The sequence below is a fragment of the Meriones unguiculatus genome, chromosome 8 (assembly GCF_030254825.1).
Source record: "Meriones unguiculatus strain TT.TT164.6M chromosome 8, Bangor_MerUng_6.1, whole genome shotgun sequence".
Classification (NCBI taxonomy): Eukaryota; Metazoa; Chordata; class Mammalia; order Rodentia; family Muridae; genus Meriones; species Meriones unguiculatus.
In genome coordinates, this window is record NC_083356.1 from 21,391,793 (window position 1) to 21,411,440 (window position 19,648).

The window sequence follows — 19,648 nt, forward strand, 5'->3', positions numbered from 1 at the left end:
GGCTGTGGCAAGTGCCTGTAGGTATTTTCAGTACCCACATTTTGGGAGGTTAGCTCTGGATAGCTTGCGTTTTTGTCTATCACTGTCACTCTTTTGTTTTGTTTTCAAACAGGGTTTCACTACCTGGGCTTAGTTGGCCTGGAGCTCCCTACGTAGACCAGGCTGATCTCAAACTCAGATCTGCCTGCTTCAGTCTCCCAAGTGCTGGGATTAAAGGCATGTGCCACCACACCTGGCTAGCTGCCATTTTAAAAATATTTATTTATGTATGTGGGGAAGATAGGCCCCTGAGAAGCCAGAATAGAGCACTGGATTCCCCAAAGCTGGAGTTACAAGGCAGTTGTGAGCTGTTTGGCATGGGTGCTGGTAACTAAACTTGTTTCTTCTGGAAGAGCCGCAAGCACTAACTGCTGAGCAATCTCTCCAGTCCTCACCTGCCTTTTTTTTTTTTGGGGGGGGGGGCGTTTTGAGACAGGGTCTTTCTGTGTAGACCTGTCTGTCTTGGAACCATATACACCAGGCTGACCTCAAACTAAGAGCTCAAGATCCACTTGTCTCTCTGTATTCTGGTATTAAAGGCATGCTCTACCAAGCCTGGCTTTTTTTTTTTTTGGGGGGGGGTGCTAGACAGGGTTTCTCTGTGTAGCTCTGGCTATCCTGGACTCACTTTGTAGACCAGGTTAGCCCTGAAGAGCCGCCACCTGCCTCTGCCTCCTGAGTGCTGAGATTAAAGGTGTGCATCACCACACCCAGGATCCCAACAAAAATAGTTCAGTGTATAGTTCAGATGCTTTTTTTGTTGGCATGCAGATCTTTGCACCTGGTGCATGCATGCCTGGTGCCCAAGGATAGAAAAGAGCATTGGATCTCCTGGAACTGGATTTACAGATGGCTGTGACCTGATGTGTGGGTGCTGGTAATTGAACCTGTGTCTTCTGGAAGGGAAGCCAGTGTTTTTAACCACTGAACCATCTAGCTCCATCACTTAACGTTTCCTAAGTACTGCCAGGTTGGTCCTAGGCTACTGAGTTGTGTAGATCAGAACTCAGGGCTGAGAGGGACTAGCAGGCTGACAAGTGACTCACACAGCCAGTGCTGGGAGGCAGGAGAATGGAGCCATGGAAGGTTCTTGAGTTCAGCACTGTTCAGACCATGGGGTGACTCTGCTAAAGTGACAAGAGCATGAGCTTCATCACAGAGGGTGGGAGAAGACACTCGCAGGCTTTAAGCCCCATTCCTGCCCCAGGGCCTTCCCAGAGCAACACAGTAAGACAGAAAGCTGGCTCAGGCAGTTTCCCTGAGCAGAAATGGACCCAGCCAGTGGCCCAACAATGTTAAAAGCTGGCTGCCCGGCAGTCTGTCCTCGACGAGGCCACCCATGCATGTTGAAATGTCAAGAGCTTGTCTGTACTCTGAGCTGGCGTCACCTCTGCGTGGGAACAAAGCGCATGCTCATGCTGAGCCCGTTGGGGGGCTGGCAGTGATGTGTTCTTGTTTGGTTTCCAAATAGGGACCCAGAAGGAAGAATCGTGAGATTCCTGTGTCACGGGGAAGATTTGGGAGCCTGGCCAAAGGCATCCATCTGGACTTCAGCTTAGCCACTGCCCTGCGTCTGGGCTCCTAGATGAAACTGCAGGTGGTACTGGCCCAGCACCTGTGCAAGCTGGCAGTTCTGACTGAGCTGCCACCAGACATGGTGTCTCAGTTTGGCCCACGGTAGACGTAGCTCTCACGGCAAGGCTGCCCATGTTGGTTGGGCAGTCTTATTAGGAAGCCAGCCTTATCCTCACTTGGAGGATAGAAAAACTTGACTCATCTCCTGTGTCCTGCCCAAGGTCATACATCTGTCCCTTCATTAGCTCTAGGGACTGCTATACACAGGACATTGACCTTAGAGCTCCTAGGCACATCAGTCAATTTCTGCAAGAAAGCTGAGCATGTTTGCAGAGCAGAGTGGGGCAGGCTTCTCCCAGGGTTGGCATTTATGCTGAGCCCTGTGTGACAAGAGGATCCAGAGTGCTGAGAACATAATTGTTTCCCTTTTAAAGTCAGTAGATGGAATCCTCTGGATGGGCCTCTTCTCCAGGCAAGTCTGTGACCAATGCCAACTCTGTCAACGAAAGCATGTGAGGGAGTCTGCAGGCCTCGTCACAGGAAGCCTGACAATAGTGGGGACCTGACTGGGCCCAGGGATAGGCTGGCTCTAACTGATCTGACTTGGGAAGGTGCCTTGGTAAACCTGGGTCTGGGTGTAAAGGATGAAGACTGTGAGCCTCCCTATCTGATCTCGCCTCAGAAAAATGAGACACAGAAGGTGAAGACGGCCCTAGCACTGGCCATTTGCCTACCTGGTTGTGACACTGCTCTGCCTAGTTGCTGGGAAGCTTTTCCGATCTTAACACTTGGCTCCTCCTGAAGTTCAAAGACTCCCAAACTCTTCCCAAGCCAACTCCCATTAAAAGAAGCCTGGGCAAGCTGAAGAGATGGCTCAGTGGTTAAGAGTGCAGTTGGTGCTCTTCCAGAGGACCTGAGTTCAATTCCCAGCACCCACATGGCAGCTCACAACTGTCTGTAATGCCCATTCCAAGCGATCTGACACCTTCACACTAATGCACATAAAAATAAATAAATAAAAATTAAAAAAAAATAAAAAAAAGAAGCCTGGGCATTGAGAGAACAATCTCCATGCCCCACCCCCAGGAGACAGGGTCACATGGAATAAGTGATACCAAAGCCAGGGTCAGATGGCCTAAGTCCAAGAGTACAGTGCCTCAGCCCTGTGGGACAACACTCAGGGCCACAGCAGTCCTCAGGACACCTGAGGGCAGAGCTGGATATGAAGAGGGTGGCGGACCCTGACAGGAAGCTCTGCAAGTGCATCCCTCTCCTAAGAGCCTCTGCCCAGCAGAGGGGAGGATGTAGGACCCAGTGACCATAGTGGACAGAGCCCGGCTTTGTTCCTCAGCAGACAGTTTTTCAGGCTGCAGGCGACCCTGGGAGGATAAGTAAAGTCTTTAGATGAGAAAGAGGCATGCTAAAGATATCCTTCAACCAAATAAAGCCAAATAAAACCAACCAGCTGGGATTTGCAGAGCAGAGTGGGGGGGAGGGGGACAAGGCCCCTGACCTGTGACCCGAGCCTCAAGCAGTTACCACCCAAGCCCCACCCCTGCCTGGCTCACTCCCTGGGGAGCTAGAACAGCACTGCCCTCTTTGGCTCAGACAGCAGGCCTGTGGCAAACCCACGCTCCAGCGGCCAGGAGGTAGGAGTTCAAATCCCAGCGCTGGCACTCACCTGTCTGGCAGACCTAGTTCTCAAACCTCCTGACAGACAGGAGCAAGCACCTCCTGGGAGCTTAGGTTACAGATAGACAGGATGACACGTAACACCTTTACTTTACTGCATTAAGAACATGGCTCTATTTCTAGAGACCAAACAGCATCAGACTCCTGGGAGAGGATCTCCTTTGTCCCAAGTCTGCGCATCAGCTGAACCCCACAAACCTGCAGAGGCCAGAGGTGGCATCCTAGGGGAGCAGCAAGGAAGGCTTTTTCCTCCTCGGCTTGTACCCACTTCCCCAGATATCCATTTCTCCTTGGCACTGAGGGAAATGAATCTGAGTGAGAAGTGCCCTGAACTTGCCTTTGCACACACTGGATGCCCTTCCCAGCAGCTGGATACAGCAGGAAAAGGGTTTTGCAAAAGACTAGTTACAGAGCCACACAGATCTGAGCTTAGTCTCCAATCCTGAGGGCAGGGCTCAGGCAAGGGGACCACCCTGGTCTGCTTCCTCCTTTGAGCACAGGGTCGGCCAAGTCGCAGGCAGCTGTGGTAACCCTCCTGAGTGAAGGCAAAAAATGTGTGAATGAACTGGTCCAAGTCAGGGTCTGACATGCACAATCTTTCTCCTTTGTGTCCACAGCATCGTCGCATCTCTGATGCTCTTGGTCTTTCAGGGTAGGCAAGCCTCAGCATCTCTCTCACAGCCATCCTCTACTTGTCCTTCAGCAGAGCCCAGAGCCAACCAGCTTCGTCGTCAGCGTGAAGCTGCTGCACTCAGCACTCCCCATCAGCGTCTCCCCAGTACCAGCTGGGAAGAAGGCCGGGAGGCATTTGCTTCTGATTTGGCCTGCCCTTCCCTGGGGCAGGATCTAGCAGCAGACGCTGGCTGCTTGGTGGGCCAGGTCTTACCAGCTGCACACCATTGGGAAGCCAGCTTCCTGGTCAGCTCAGCTGCCAGCTGGCTGTCCTGCAGTCCAGGACTAGATTCCTTGGCCAGCTTTCTGTGGTCCTTCCCTGTTGGGCTCCCCTGTGGTTGTTACAGGTCCCACTGCTTCTCTGAACTTGTCCAGTGAAAACCAGTGACAGGCACACACCCCCATTGCTCTCGTCTCTGGATCTAGGAGTTTAGGCTGAAAGTTGGGAAGGGAACAGCCATCCGGTGCAAAGGACACTAGCATAGGTTACAGGCTATTCCAGGGGAGGTTGAGGCAGGAAGAGCAGTCTTGAGGGAGCAGTGTCGGTCTAGCCTGTGGTAGTTGGAGTCCACACGATAGCTTCTTGCTATTCTTGGAGTCCACACGACAGCTTCTTGCTATTCTTTGGATATGCCAGGAGGCACTGTTGATGGTTTGTAAGCTACCTGCAGCTTTCACACTTGGCCCTCTCTAAGGATGCCTGTGGTCTGGACTCCTGCCTCCTGTGTGGACCAACAATGCAGTGTGCACTCAGGCTACAGTCCAGTGCTGTGGGACAGAACCTGCAGCCCATCAGACTCACTGCCCACTGGTTCCACGGCACCTGCAAAGGTCAAGAAGCTTGTCCTGCCTTGGCACTAGCCTTCTGTGCCTACACAAAGTCATGCCAAGGCCGTACTCTGAGGCCAGACTAAGGTGCTGTCATCACGCTCTGCTCGCCGTGGTCCACACTCCAGAGTCGGTAAAACTCGGCAAAGTCCACATAAGGCTCAACGCGGCCGTCCTCTCCAGGAGGAAGTGAGTGAGCGGGTCTGGAGCGGAAGAGGCCCCCGTCAGAGCTGGAGCTGCTGCTCTGCGTGTGTGTGTTGGTGGACTGCAGGGTCAGAGTGGGGCTCTGGCTGCGGAGGAAGGGTGGAGGGCATCAGCCTGGGGTCGCTGCATCAGAGGACCTCACCCTCCCACCCGGTGACAAGAGTGGCCCTTTAACCTCAGGCCTCTCTGGCAAAGATCCCGTAAAAAAAAGCCAGCTGGGTGGGATGTTTTCAGAGATAAACAAAATGGCAGTTTTGTTTTCTTTTTTTGAGAGAGTCTTGCTATGTATTCCAGACTGCGCAGGAACTCTTGATCCTCCTGCCTAACTCTCCTAAGTGACAGATCACTAACATTTATGAACAGCCGTCAAACATCTATTTCCCCCCTTTTCTGTATGTGTGGAGGGGTGCCCACTGGAAGCCAGGAGGCAGCATCGGACCCCTTGGAATTGGAGCACAAGTGTAAGCTACCTGATGTGGGTGCTTGGAACCACTCAGGTCCTCTGCAAGAGCAGCAAGTGCTCTTTGCCACTGAGCTCTTCAGCCCCGAGTATTGCCACGGCAGCCTATGGTAGCAGGACACTATTGGGGACTGAACCTGGGAGTTCACGCATGCTACTCCACTGCTTGATCCACCAACGGCCCATCTTTCTTCAAGGAGCTAACCATTAGCTTGTTACCCTGATAGCTCTGACCTGTCATGAACCAGCTCAAGGCTGGCCTAGGTGACAGAACAAGGCTCTTGAGCCAGGGCAGGAGGAGATTCTGCGAGGCTCGGGCAGTCAGAGGGAGAAGCATGAGGACTTGCCTGGTCAGCTTTGTGGACACAGCTGGTGGTTTCCTGGGGTAGCCTGGTGGGGAGGAGGGGCTGCACTGATAGTGCTGGGGACAAAACACGGCTACCCATGGTGCCCAGATGTCTACCAGCCCCTTCCGTACACAGAGGTGGTGGCAGGAACAGCAACAGCAAGGACTTGGGGACAGGAGAAGGGCGGCCCTCTCAAGAGGCAGAGGCAGAGGCAGAGGCAAACAGGGACACTCCCTCCCTGCCAGCCCTTCTAATTGGCCACATCCGGCTAGGCTCCATCTGTGTGGAGGGGCTGGGTGTGGCATCTGTATTATTCTATCAGTGCAGGGCTGGAATGTGGAAACCAGATCCCCCTGGAGAGGTGGGGTAGGGGCAGGGTGCACATTCACAGAAATGAAGGGGGTGGGGTGGACAACAGACCTGTCAAGCAGGTCTCGCTCTCATGCCCCTCCCCTGAGGCCGTGACCTCCACTACCAGTGCCCCTTAAACTAGACAGTGGACAGAGATGGCATGTCACAGTGAGAGAACAGCAGGTCTGAGGAGCCAGTACAGGCCAGGCAATGTTCCTCAACTACAGATGCATGAAGCCAGTGACCCTATGTTACAAGTTCCGAAACAGAAGAAAAAAACCAGAGAAGTTGCCCACGGACGAAAGCTGGCCTGAGACACCACCAGCCAGCAGCCTTGTTCCTTTCTCAGGCCTCCTTGTCCACCCTGGCCTGAACCTCCACCGGCCCCAGGTCCAGTTTCAACACTTGCTAGAACTCATGGCACTGCTCCTTCCTATCTGTGTCTAATGAGACTCCCTATCCCAAAGATGGAGGTGGGGAACTGGAAAAGCCCAAGGGACCCCAGGGCCTCTCTCCTCCCACCCCACTGAACCCTAGGACTTGGCTAAACAGCTGCCTCTCTGCAGGTGCCCAGGACTGTCTCTAGAGTATGACAGCTTACTTAGTGAGGGTGGGAGTGGCTTCATCCAGGGTGGAGGCACTGTGAGAGCCATTGACCATCTGGCCCTGAGAAGGCATGACGAGGGACAGAGTCACACTGGTCTTGCTGGTGCTCTGGGCACTTGAGTATGGCACAGAAACAGGATACACACGACCCCCTGCAATAGGAGAGAGAAAGAGAAAACAAGGAGTAGAAATCAGTCTGGAAAGAAACAGGGTTGTGGGCTCAAGGTTGCTCTTGAGTGACAAGGGGTATGTGAGGCTGAGAGGGCCCTAAAGCCCCAGTGTGGTCCTCTATCCTTGGGGTGGCCCAGGGTAGATGTCCCTTGGTAAAATGTCTTCTTCCAGAACAGCAGTGTGACTTCCCTCCAGCAAGGAAACCCATTGGGGATCAAAGCAGGAATGGATCAAATGCTGCATGGCTTCAATGAAAAAGTCACTGCCTGGCTTTGCATGGATGCCTTAATCCAGAGGGTAATTTGTCTCTAGTTGAGGCTGGCCCAATGAAAATATGGTTGTGGGCTGGAGAGATGGCTCAGAGGTTAGTACTGGCTGCTCTTCCAAAGGTCCTGAGTTCAATTTCCAGCAACCACAAGGTGGCTCACAACCATCTATAATGATATCTGGTGCCCTCTTCTGGTGTGCTGGTATACATGCAGGCAGGACACTGTATACATAATAAAAATAAATCTTAAAAAAAGAAAGAAAGAAAATATGGTTGCAATAACAGGCCAGAAGGACTCTGCAGTGGTAACTTTGGTTTCTTTAAAATCACAGAACTACTTTAAGAATATGTTTTCGGGGGCTGGAGAGATGGCTCAGAGGATAAGAGCACTGATTGCTCTTCCCAAAGGTCTTGAGTTCAGTTCCCAGCAACCACATGGTGGCTCACAACCATCTAAACATGAAATCTGGTTCCCTCTTCTGGCATGCAGGTGTACATGCTAACACACATTGCATAAGTAATAAATAAATAAATCTTTAAAAAAAAAAAAGAATATGGTTTCATTTTAATCCCAGGAGTGGGCACCTACTTCACAGCAGCTGACTATGATTTGCCTCATGCTCTAGAAGCGTGATTCTGCCAGCTGCAGATATTTTCTGCAGTTGTGTAACCTTTGGGAACTCTGGGGACTTTTCAGAGGGTATATAAATGCTAGGGCCCCCAAAGTGTGGTCAGTGGTTGTTAGCTGGTTTCAGTTTGTTAAGCAGTCATGTACAAAGAAGAAAAAAGAAGAAATTAGATATCCTAATGATAAAGATCAAACTTGCCCCAAGGAGCACGATGCCCCTGATCAGCAGGAAGTAGTGTAATGCTAACATCAAACCCTTTCCTCTCTATCCTTTTTTTCTCTCCTACCCAGTGTTAGAGTGTTGAAAGCATGGAAGAAAAGGAGTAGAGAAGGGTGGAAGAAAGAGGAACCCACAAAGTAGCCAAACACTGGCAACAGGACTCTAGCACCCAGGTGTCCTTGGCAGAGCAAACCCCTGTGGAGGTCGAACCTGCAGGGTTTGCCTGTTTAAAAACAGAAAGGGAAATGCAACCCTGAAAACCAGTACTCAAGTTCGCAGCACTTCCCAAGCAACTTCATTCAAGGGCTGAAAAGGAAAAAAGTGAAATGTCTCCTCGGCCCCAAGTGGTCAGACATTGGGCCGGGTTCTGGGGTGGACCATCTGACCCCACACATGACCTCATCCAGGCCCCCTGATGCTAGAGCCTATCTCCTTCTTGTTAGGGCTGCTAGTGAGGGTGAGCAGTGACCACACTCCTGGCTGGCCCAGGGTGGGAGGAAACTCTATCATTGATGGTGGCAGCTACCACCTCTGCTACCCGCCTTTGTGACCGTTCGTGATATGCTCATGCAGCAAGACTTTAGGGGTGGCCAGGGCAAGCAATTCTACCCCCATTTCGCAGACAAAAGGAATAGAGACTTGCAGCTCAGAGTCTGTAAGCTCCATCCGCATTCCAGGCAGAGAGCTCATCTTATCAGCCACCCTGCACTGCCTCCAGGCCAGGACTCATCTCAGATGCTCCTGCCTGTATAGTACATGGCACACGTACCTGGGGCTGGGGCCGGTGTAGGCTGGCTCATTTCACCCAATGGATAGCCAAAGTTCCTCACCAGCAGGGTCATGTCTTCATGCCGTGGGCAGAACTTGGCACGCTCCCCACCGCTGGCAAAGGTGTCACTGTGGATACGCTTTACACGGTCAACCACAGCCTGGGCCACCGCATCCAGGGAGGTCTGCTTAGCAAATTCAGTGTCAATCATTGCTGCAATCTCCTGTGGGGTGTGGAAGGAGAATTTGATGAGGAATGCAGGATGATCCAGGGGAAGAGGTCAAAATTCCACAGCCCTGTTCAGGAGACTTAAGAGATCACTAGCCCAGCAGGTGAAGAAAGTCTCTACCAGCCAAACTGTAATCTGAGCTTCTCAAGCCGTTCAGGGTAATCCTTCTAGAAAACATTGTTTAGAAAAGATGTGGGACCTTGTGATCTCTCTGCTGGCTCCCACACCTCTAAATGCCAGTGCAAGGGCACTCAGGACTGCTAAGAAACACAGGGCAAAAGCTGTCGTTATGCCTTCTTCCCAGGATAAAACACCATGCTACATGCAAGGCATTTTGTCAGGAGCTGCCCTCCAAGAAGTCCTGTGTCTGCTGTATTCTAGCACCTAGTAGATGCATCTCAATGCATCTCGATTTGTGAAGACCAAAAGGGAAAGGAAAAAAAAAAATCACACTGAATGATCAAAAACTCAGCTGAGTGTGGTGGTGTGAACCTGCACTCCAGCACTAAGGAGGAAGAGGCAGGGGATCACTGCAAGTTCCAGGCCATTCATGCTAAGAAGCTATCTCAAAAAAAAACCAAAACCAAAACCAAAACAAAACACCAAAATGAACAAACCAAACAAAAAGATCAAAAGAACTAACTCAAGTCCTCTACGTGAGCACTCACTGTAGCCCCTGGGAGCAGAAGCACAGGGGTGGGTAAGGGAAAGAACCCGAACCTGGGGCTGAAGCTGGGCTTCAGCAGGCCCTAGACATCCATGAGGAAGCAACCACTGGGCCCTCTCTGCTCTGGGCTGCTGGAATGAAGGATAAAATAAACTGGTGGGAAACCTTGAGCACAGGGATCATATGAGAGCCAGGCTTTAGTAAAAGGAGGAAGCAGAAATGAGTGCCATGGAATACGGCTCAAATCCCAGCACTCAGGAAACAGGGAGAAGGATTCCAGTTTAAGGCCAGCCTGGATAATATCACTAGTTTCAAGCTAGTAAGAGTCAATCTTAAAAAAGAAAAAAGAAAGAAAAAAAGAAAGAAGCAAAGCAGAAAAAGATTACCTTCTTACATGTACAAGAACCACACCCAAAAAGAAGGACATACCTGAACTGGGTAACCCAGCAACTCAAGGTACAGGCAGCTACCCTTCAAATGCTAGCCAAGCATTGTGGCACAGGCTACCTTGCTACCTGAGAAGCTGGGGCAGGGGGATTCTAAGTGTGAGGCCAGCCGGGGTTACACAGTACATTCAAGCCTAGCCCATGAAACTGCTTGTCTTAAAACTGATGGCTACTGTCTGTCTTATATCTCTAAGGTGTAGAGAGCCAAGGGACTCCCACTGGCTGAAGAACTTTCTCCTCCCACCCACAGTCCCCAGAAGGAAAAATCTGTCACATAGGAAGGAAAGATAGTGCCTGAGGCCCCAGTGGAAATGGGAAAGGAGGCTGAACCCTGGCAGTGCTCTAGGTCTTTCCTGCAGCCCTGGGGCAGTACAATTCCCACCTCCCCTTTTTTGCTTCAGGCCTTGGCTTTGAGCCCTAAAAAGATGTCTGGTGATAGCATCTGATAATCAGGGCTCCAGGTCACCAGCACACTGCCCTTGGGCTGGCCTGCTACGATCCAAGCCACCTGTTTGTCCCCACCTAGCTCACCTGGTTGGCTTGCCCAGGCCCATGGGCTGCCTCCAGGGCCTTGTACAGCCCCTCAGACATCAGCACCAGGAAGCCCGTCACACCATCCAGAGGCTGCGCACCATGAATTTCCGGCTCTGCGATGATGGGTTTGGACTTGGCAGCACTATGGGAGAGAGAAGCGAGGGCTTTGTGTGGAAAGGCCCCCAAGTAATTTACACCCCAACATAAAATGCTAAAAATCTGACTTGCTAAGAGGGCAAGAGAGAAGCAGACCAGACCTGTCTTCTGGGGGCAGCCCATAAAGCAAAGCCCAGGGGCCATCAAGACAAAGGTCAGCTGCCACATCCGGGCTTCCACACTGTGCTCCCAGGGACACACAAAGCCTGGGGGACCGCAGGGCTGGCTAGGAGTGGAGCCTCGGGACAGCTACTTCTATGTATTCATTCTTTGATAAGGTCTCATGTAGCCTCCGCTGATTTACCACTACGTAACCAAGGGTGACCTTGGGCCCCTAATGCTCCTGCCTCTGCTCTTTGAGTGCTGGATGGCAAACTTGTACCACCAAACCTGGACCACCACTACACCTAGGAAGGAGGTCATCTTTCAAAAGCCCATGTGTCAGATGGGAGATGTGATGGACGCCTATATTCCCAGGAGTTAGGCAGCTGTGACAGGAGGAGGATGAGTTCAAAGTCATCACAACACGGGCATGACCCGGTCTCAGTCTGGGTTACTGGTAAAAGCCTGTTTCAAAATAAAAATGAATTTAGAAATAAGCAGAAGCCCATCCTCTTGCTACAACAGGTGTCTATTACAAGTAACATCCCGTGTAGTACGTTGTCAGCATGGGACCAGGGCAGGTGTGTACAAGTCACTAAATGTCAAAAAACTCTAGTGTGTATGCCCTGTGAGGACATTCATGACAAAACAACAACAGGAGGAAAGTCTGGAAACATCCTGAGTGGCATTCACTTGGGGCTGCTCAGGTAGATGCTGACACAGCCATCTGCTAGAATCACAGTGTTTGTCACAGCCTCAGGGAGGCAGAAGAAGGAGGATCTCTGAGTTCAAGGCCAGCCTGGCCTACAGAGTCAGTTCAGGACAGCCAGGGCTACACAGAGAAACCCTGTCTCAAAAAACCAAAACCAAAAGAAAACAAAAACAAACCCAGTGTGCAAGTGTGGAGAGACAGACATGGCTACAGACACCACTCATGAAAAGAGGGCCCATGACACATTCTGACCACACCAAGATGCTCTTTGTTAAAGAAGCCTCCATGTCAGTCAGATGTTAATAAAGTGGTTCAGAGAAAAGAGAGGGCAGAGCTGAGGAAAGCTTGTGGGTACACCTCAACTAGACATACATAAGCACACAGTACATGCATGTGTGCAAAGACTTCTGGGGGCTGGATACACATGGGCCTAGCAGCGCCTGGGTAGAAGAGGCCTGGCTTGAGATAGAAGGCTATATGTACCCTTTCTGAAGTATTTTGTCACAAACCTCCCACCCAATAAAGTAAACAGAACCCTGCAAATTAGGGACTAAGCTTTCAAATATTGGGTGCTCAGAGCCTGGGAGGGGAGTCTAGTAGAATTTTCTGGCTGTGGCACAATGCTCGGCTGGCACCACACAGGCGCTCACGAGATGTTCCCCACCCAAGCTAGCCAACTGCGAAGGACACATGCTCTAGATTCAGGCTGCGGGTCCGTCATCAGTGCTATATGACTGGCCAGACTCCTTCTGAATGTCTGTGTCTTAGTTTCCTCCCATGGACATGCCTGTGGGGTAATGACAGCAGCCAGCTCAGAGGGCCCGAGTAAGGGATGAACAAAAGGCCATGCATAAGGAGTGGGCACACCAGGCACAACAAAGTCTCACTAGTACCACTACTGCCATGGGGACCTGAGGAGCAGTCAGAGGAAGGGCTGAACGACTGGAGGGAAACGAATGACTCATGCCCCAGCTCTACCTGGCCTAAGTCAAGGCAAGGACTACCAGCCCTTTTTAGACCTGTCAGTTCCCCTTCATACAGGCACCTTATGCTATCACTGGATCCTCCTGGAAGGCCCTGTGGCCTGGACTTGGTCAGCTCCCTCCTTGGCCCTATGGGCCTAGCTCACAGGACCAGACTGCTGGCCTAGGCCCTACTCCACACCCAGCTCTTGGGAGGCAGACAGTGCCTCACTGGGCCCAGGCTTAGAGATGGCCACCTACCTGAGCAGGTCTATGTCAGTGTAGCCATATTTGACCTTGTAATCCCCAATGCGCCTGGTGCTCTCCTGTCCACAGATGACGCCCACCTGCTTGATCTTTCCTGTGTCCAAACCTACCAGAGATAGGACAATTTGTTAGGCCCATTTCTCCCCAGTATAGAGTTTAAAGGGGATGGGGATGTGACTTCCATACACATCATGGGTGAGGACAAAATAACAGGAAATGAATATGAAAACAATGCCAGGATACCATAGAGTACAGTGTTTTCTCAGTTCCCCATCCTTAACAGAACATCCCTTATTCAGGCCCTGCTATGGTTGGAAGGTGTCATGCCCATGGGCTCATGTGTCTGAACACCTCGTTTCCTAGTTGGTGGTACTGTTCTAGACAGTTTTGGAACCTTTTGGATACGGGGTGTAGCTGGAAGGAGGACTGCAGAGTGGCCTTTGAAGGGTGAATGCTAACCGTCCCCTCTCCTCTTCCTAATTTGCTAAGATTTAATAGTTAGCTGTCACAGAATCCTGTCACACAGGTGGAGGCTCAGCCACCATGCCTTCCTGTCCGGATGGACAGTATCCATTTAAAGCATGAGTCAAAAAAACAAAAAACAAAACAACAAAACAAAACCAAAAAGCCCTTTCTTCCCCTAAGCTACTTCTGTGGGTACCCGGCTACAGTAATGAGGGAAGTAACTCTAACGGGCTTCTCCCTGCACCCAGGGTAGCACAAGCCACCTCAGTCCTGTCTGCCTCTGCCCGAAGCCCAGAAGGCGGCAGTGTCTGCAGAGCTGAGAGGGAAGGCAAGGCTCCAGAGGTACTGGGATGGCAGGACTTCCCTGCTCTCTTGCTGTCTGTGCCACCATGTGCCAGGTCCTCCTCTGGGAAGAGTTTAAACACTTTAATTCTCCAAGGGACTCTTACCACTACCCCGCCACAGGGATGAAGAAGTGCCCAAGTCATAACTGTTCTGCAGCAGACCTAGCCATGGCTACAGGCCCAGCTGTTTAGTATGCACCTCGCTCACCCAGCTACCAAAGCAGGGAACAGAGGGAGCCCAGGATCTGAGCCCCTGTTCCCACAGTTCCCCAGGCCCAGTCTTCTCTACACACCCAGCTGTGAAAGACGAAAGAGCTCATCCTCATTTTCAGTGGTGTGGTCCATGTTTAGCTGTGTGACCTGTAACCCATCCACTGTAGATTTGCAGAGAAGGGCCCGGTTCGTACCTGCAGCACAATTTGACAAACATTAAGCAGAGGAAGCCAGATCTCTGAGTTCGAGGCTAGCTTGGTCTGCAAAGTGAGTCCAAGACAGCCAAAGCTACACAGAGAAACAAAATTAAGCAGAAGGAGAACAAACACAAACAAACAAAATTAAGCAGGAGAAACAGGACCCACTGAAACATATTATAGGGAAGACAAGCAGATGTCACATACACCAAGGGGCTCAGACCATGCGGGTAAATCACCAGGCAAGGCCAGCTGATCCAGTAGGGAAGCAGGCTACGTGCTACAGTGCGATCACAGGACTGAGTTTAATAAGAGCCCTTTTTTGGGATCTAAACCAAATTTTCAGATTATCTTGGCACAGTGTCTGTGGCTGCTCTAAAACAATTTGGGAATAAGGGGCTCTGGATGAAACAAGACTGGCCACAAGATAGAAACTGGCAGGGCTGGAATGGGGCATGGAGGTTTACTAACTACTGTTTATCAGCTGTTTGACATTTACAAGTTGATCCCTAAGGAAATCTTAAGAAGGAAGAGTCAGGGATAACATGAGTAGCTACTGAGTCCTTACGGTGACATATAAGGACCCAAACAGGTTCTTGGTCCCCTCATGGCCCTTCCTTTGGCCTTAAATCCAAATTCCCCATCACCCAGCTTCCTGCTATTTTTAAAGAATGCAGAGCTGGGCGTGGCAGTGCACACATTTAATCCCAGGGCTTGGGAGGCAGAGGCAGGCAGATCTCTGTGAGTTCAAGGCCAGCCTGGTATATAAAGTGAGTCCACGACAGCCAGGGCTACACAGAGAAACCGTGTCTTGCAAAAAAAAAAAAAAAAAAAAGCAGAACTTTACCCCCCAGCAACTTCTTTCAAAAGAAGATGCCACAGGGCTGGAGATGTTGAGAGCACAGGGTTCCGTGGGCTCACAGATAAGCACTAGGAAAACCAGGAATGTTGAACACACAGGCTTGTCTCTTCCAAGGGAAAGATACATAAAATGCCTTTCACCCAGAGGGCTGGCAATGGAGATGGTTAACAGCACAGGTAAGCTCTGTGCTTTGGGGATAGCCAAAATCATAGCAGACCCTCCCCCAGGCCCTTAAGACCTTAACACACACAGTCTATCCATAGAACTACTTTCATGGAAGAAGTGATGTGCACTCTGAAAAGAGTTTTGCTGGGTATGGTGGCACATGCCTTTTATCCCAGCGCTTGGGAGTTCAAGGCCAGCCTGCTCTACAAACTGAGCTCCAAGACAGTGAGGGCTACGCAGGGACCCAGGCTCAAAGAACAAAAAGGAAAGAAAAGAGAGTTCCAATGTAATTATGCCTTATTGTGCACATGGAACTGTGTTATACTTGGAAACCTTTTCCAAATTGTTGTACTTCAGTATGCCTAAAATAAACTTGCAGGTATCAGACTCTAGACCAGCTGTTCTCAACCTTCCTAAGGCTGCAACCCTCATGTTGCGGTAACCCACAACGATAAAATTATCTTCGTTGCCACTTCATAGCTGTGATTTTGCTGCCGATATGTAATGTAAATACATACATATCTATGTTTTCTAAAGGCCTTAAGTCACCCCTATGAAAGGGTTGTTGACTCTCAATGGGGCCGAGACCCATAGGTTGAAAACCGCTGCTCTAGACGTCAGAACCAACACCAGCCACTAAATCATGGTGAACTGGATTTCTTTCTTGCCTCACGTGGGATTGTGGGATCATTATTCCACCCCCCCCCCGTGCAGCTTGCAGAGACCCCCCACAGAGATGGCTTGGCAGTTAAGGGCACTGACAGCTCTTTCTGGAAGATGCAGTTCTATTCCCAAGACCCATGTGGTGGTCCACAACCATCTATAACTCCAGTTCCAGGGAATCAGATGCCCACTTCTGGCCTCCACAGCACCAGGCACAGACATACATGTAGGCAAAATACCCACACACATAAAAATAACTAATAAAGAAGAAGAAGAGAAGAAGAGGAGGAAGATGGATGCCACTCATCCAAAGCCAGGACACCTACCCTGTTGTCCTTCCATTTGGGATTGACACAACAGAGTAAGGAGGAAAAAGGCTTGGGGCATGCATGTACAGAAAGCAGATAGGTGCGGGGAGGTCGGGTGGCTCACCGACATTGGCAACGTAGAGCTTGTTGTTGAGAAGGACTGCCACAACGGCCATGGCCCCTCCCGAAGTCTCCCTCTCCAGCGCCTTGAGTCTCTCAAGGATCTTCTGATACTGAGGTGGCAGCTGGTGTTGGGGCACACCCTGCAAACCATCATCAAGAGAGATCACAGGCATGGGTGCCTGAGGACCATCTTACCAACCCTCACCATCCCCTGAGATAAAGCGTGCAAGGGCCCTGAGCAGCAGGACACATGAACAGCAAAAGCATGGCCAGGCCTCCAGGGAGGCAGAGGCAGGTAGATGTGAGTTCGAGACCAGCCTGGTCTACAAAGCAAGTCCAGGACAGCCAGGGCTACACAAAAAGAAAAAAAAAACCACAAACCCTGTCTTGAAAAACAAAACAAAACAAAACAAGAACAGAGCCTGGCTAGATATCTGTAGGATGCCCTGAAGGTGATACCCTGGCTCTGGATTGAACCGGATCACAGAATCTGGTAAGGTCTGTCCTTCTACCTATCATTGCCATCCTAGGATAAGCCTCGCAGAAAAGCTGCCCACTGCTGGGCAGGAGTCCCTACGTGGACATACCCATGCCCACCCCAGCCTCCCCACTGCGATGCTGCTTCATGACTCCTGCTGCAGGCCCTTTTGTGCCCATGGGTGGCGAGTGCTGGCACCCAGCAGTACCGGGACACACAGGTGATTACCTCTGGCAGCTGGGACTGGAGGCTTGCTTTCTCGGCTAAGGCATCATCAATGGACTCCAGGAAGCTCCTCTCCACCACATCGAAGGCCTGAAGGGACACAGGGCAAGGCAAGGGCTGGCTCAAACAACACCATCACCTCCTGCTAAGATGTCCCTATGGAGAGTAACATCCATGGCATTCATGGGAGGTCTCATGTGACCGGTGAGTGACACATATCATTTCTGCCTCGTATGTGAGCCTTCCTGTCCTCGTGTGACGACTTTTAGCTGTGGATGGAGAAGGGTGCTACTTACGTAGCCTACAGAGGAATCAGAGAGGCAGAAGCATGGGCCAGGCCCTGTGCCAAGACTGGTGGGATGCGAATGCCAGTGTGAAGTGAGAGCACAGAACCAGGCTCAGAGAGTGCTTGGCCAATGAGTCTATAGGGGCATGGCAACCTCTTCTGAAGAGGCCTTGGTCAGGATCTGTTGGACACTGGTGAGGCAGAAAGCATCCTCCTGGCATAGCCTCTGCAAAGCTCCACAGTTTAAGAGCCCCGAGGCCACAGAGAACAGAAAAGTTTGAGGCCAACTTCTCAAGGACCAAGAAGCCTTCCTGGGTAGAAGGAAATCCCAACAAAAGAAACACAGCCTTGGTCAGGGAAGTGTAGGACACAGTGAGAACAGTTCCAAACTGTGCAGCCCTGGAGAATGAGCTCCTTACCACATGCCAAGCAAAGAGGTCACTGTCAAGGACCTTATCCCCACAGGGCCTCCATTTTCCTTTCCTGGTGATGCCTCCTCCCAAGTCAGTCCTGCTACCAATGGCAAAGCTTCTGTTCCCTGCCTGTCCTGAATTTCTGGGGGCAAGGAGCCCCTATCACCATGAACTGTACCCAGAACTGTTCCTTGGTAGGGGATGAAGAAGCAGGCAATCCATATCACCCTGAACACACAACTGCAAGGACACACAAGTCAGCCAGCCCAACCCCCTTACCTGCAGCAGGACCCGCCGCACATCAGCCTCAGTGTGTTCCGTGTTGAGCTGGCCCAGCAGGAGCTCTGCAGAGAGCCTCTGTGCCACAAAGTTGGTCACCCGGTTGCCATCATAGCCATTGAAGACCCCATACAGGAAGCAGTTGTTTTCACTTCTGGCAAAGGGAGAGCAAGAGGGCGGCTGAGACCAGGGGTACGCAGGTGAGGGATTGGGGGAGGAGAGGAAAAGAAATGGAGAAGGACTAAAGAAAGAAAAGGCTTCAGGTACTCATCTGGGTCCCCGCACTGTGGCCGTCATTTCACTACAGAAATGACCTGCTTGCTGAATCCTCCCGCTCAGCCTCCCCCATCCCTATCCCATAGCAGGCCACTGGCTTAATTAGGAAAGACCACAGCAGTGGTCACTTCCCATAGGCAAGCCTCATACATGGCAGGTGGCAAGACTGTGTCTTGTCTTGCTCATGAACCGACTTTCTCTATCCAGTATGGCGATACCAACACACACCTGAACTTGAGCCAGTTATCCTCTGGAGGGTGGCTCTCAGTGCCCTTGCCATCAGCAGAGTAGCTACGGTTGGAAGCTGAGCCAACTCCAGAGAGGTGACAGAGTGGCAGGTCATCTGTCCAGCTCGGCTGCTGCTCCTGGGAAGCATCAGGAAACTGTGAAAGGCCACCTTCTTCCCCAGAGCCCCTTGCATCTGCCTCTCCATCAAGGACAAAGGAAGGTCTAGAGCCCACCAGATGGTTTGTCTGGGAAATAATGATGCTTGTCTGAAAAGAAGTGTTTCCTGTCTTTATGGTGCATCCACAAACTGGTTCCCTTGGGAACGCTAGAACTGCAGCATTCCCAAGCGGAAAGCTCAGCATGGCTTCTCAGAGAGAGCTGCACTACAAAGCACGAAAGACTAGTATAACACACATGCATAAGCCCAACTTTGAGGGAACTTTGGTCACTTCTCCCACAGAGGTTCTGACTGTACAGCATAAAGGAATCCTTGGGTACTGGTTCCATCTGCAGAACATGTGCTCACTGCAGTGTCTGACCTGTGTGCGGCCTGGGTTATCCACTACAAACAGCTTCCCTCACAGGCTCTCAGGAAGGTCGCTGGGACCTGGCCTTCGGAAACTCCAGCCTGCAATCAGTCTGTCATTCTCCCTCCACTGTATCCCGTTCCACTTCTCCTCCTGCACATTCTTCTCCAATAGCTGCAGCTTGAAACCCTGAGCACACCCTTTCCCTTGTCAGGCAAGTCTTCTGGGGTCACCAAATCAGGGATTCACATTGTGTGCTCATTCTGCACACTGGTTCCAGCTCTTACTCGCATCCTAGCCCATCAGATTGAAACCAGGATGTTTTGCATAGTCACCTCAGAGATTTTTATACACACACACAAAAGTCCCAGTCTTGCTCTACATACCCCAACTCCTAATTTTGTAAGGTTCCTGGAGGTGGTCCTTAAGACTCTGTACTCTTTTCTCTTTGAATGTAGGGCTTGTTAGAAAGCATGACACAGTGGTAGGAGACAGCACAGTGGAAGCCCTTCATGAGGGCATGACTCAGGACTGTCTGACCCCACAGTTACTGGGGACAGGCTGCTTCTCAGCCATGTCTTCATGTTCACATGCACTGAACTTGGTAAGGCCCCACTTCTTCGAGATATCAGGGACCTTGGTCTTGTGCCAGGCCTCAACTATACATTCTATATCCTGCAGCTCGGGAAGG

General features: G+C 51.1%; 1 protein-coding gene across 1 annotated transcript in view; it reads right to left on the reverse strand.

Moving 5' to 3' along the window:
- Positions 1 to 3,377: 3,377 nt before the first annotated feature.
- The window catches only part of Tab1 (TGF-beta activated kinase 1 (MAP3K7) binding protein 1), a 29,184-nt gene continuing 12,913 nt past the window's right edge, over positions 3,378 to 19,648 (reverse strand). The window contains exons 2-11 of the mRNA XM_021652418.2: positions 18,431 to 18,567; positions 17,927 to 18,080; positions 16,952 to 17,038; positions 16,247 to 16,385; positions 14,008 to 14,121; positions 12,900 to 13,011; positions 10,704 to 10,848; positions 8,831 to 9,053; positions 6,770 to 6,926; positions 3,378 to 5,096 (exon numbers count right to left, since the gene is read on the reverse strand). Of these exons, the coding sequence (XP_021508093.1) occupies positions 4,889 to 5,096; positions 6,770 to 6,926; positions 8,831 to 9,053; positions 10,704 to 10,848; positions 12,900 to 13,011; positions 14,008 to 14,121; positions 16,247 to 16,385; positions 16,952 to 17,038; positions 17,927 to 18,080; positions 18,431 to 18,567 (1,476 nt within the window). The 3' untranslated portion in view covers positions 3,378 to 4,888. The remainder of the gene's footprint in view (positions 5,097 to 6,769; positions 6,927 to 8,830; positions 9,054 to 10,703; positions 10,849 to 12,899; positions 13,012 to 14,007; positions 14,122 to 16,246; positions 16,386 to 16,951; positions 17,039 to 17,926; positions 18,081 to 18,430; positions 18,568 to 19,648) is intronic.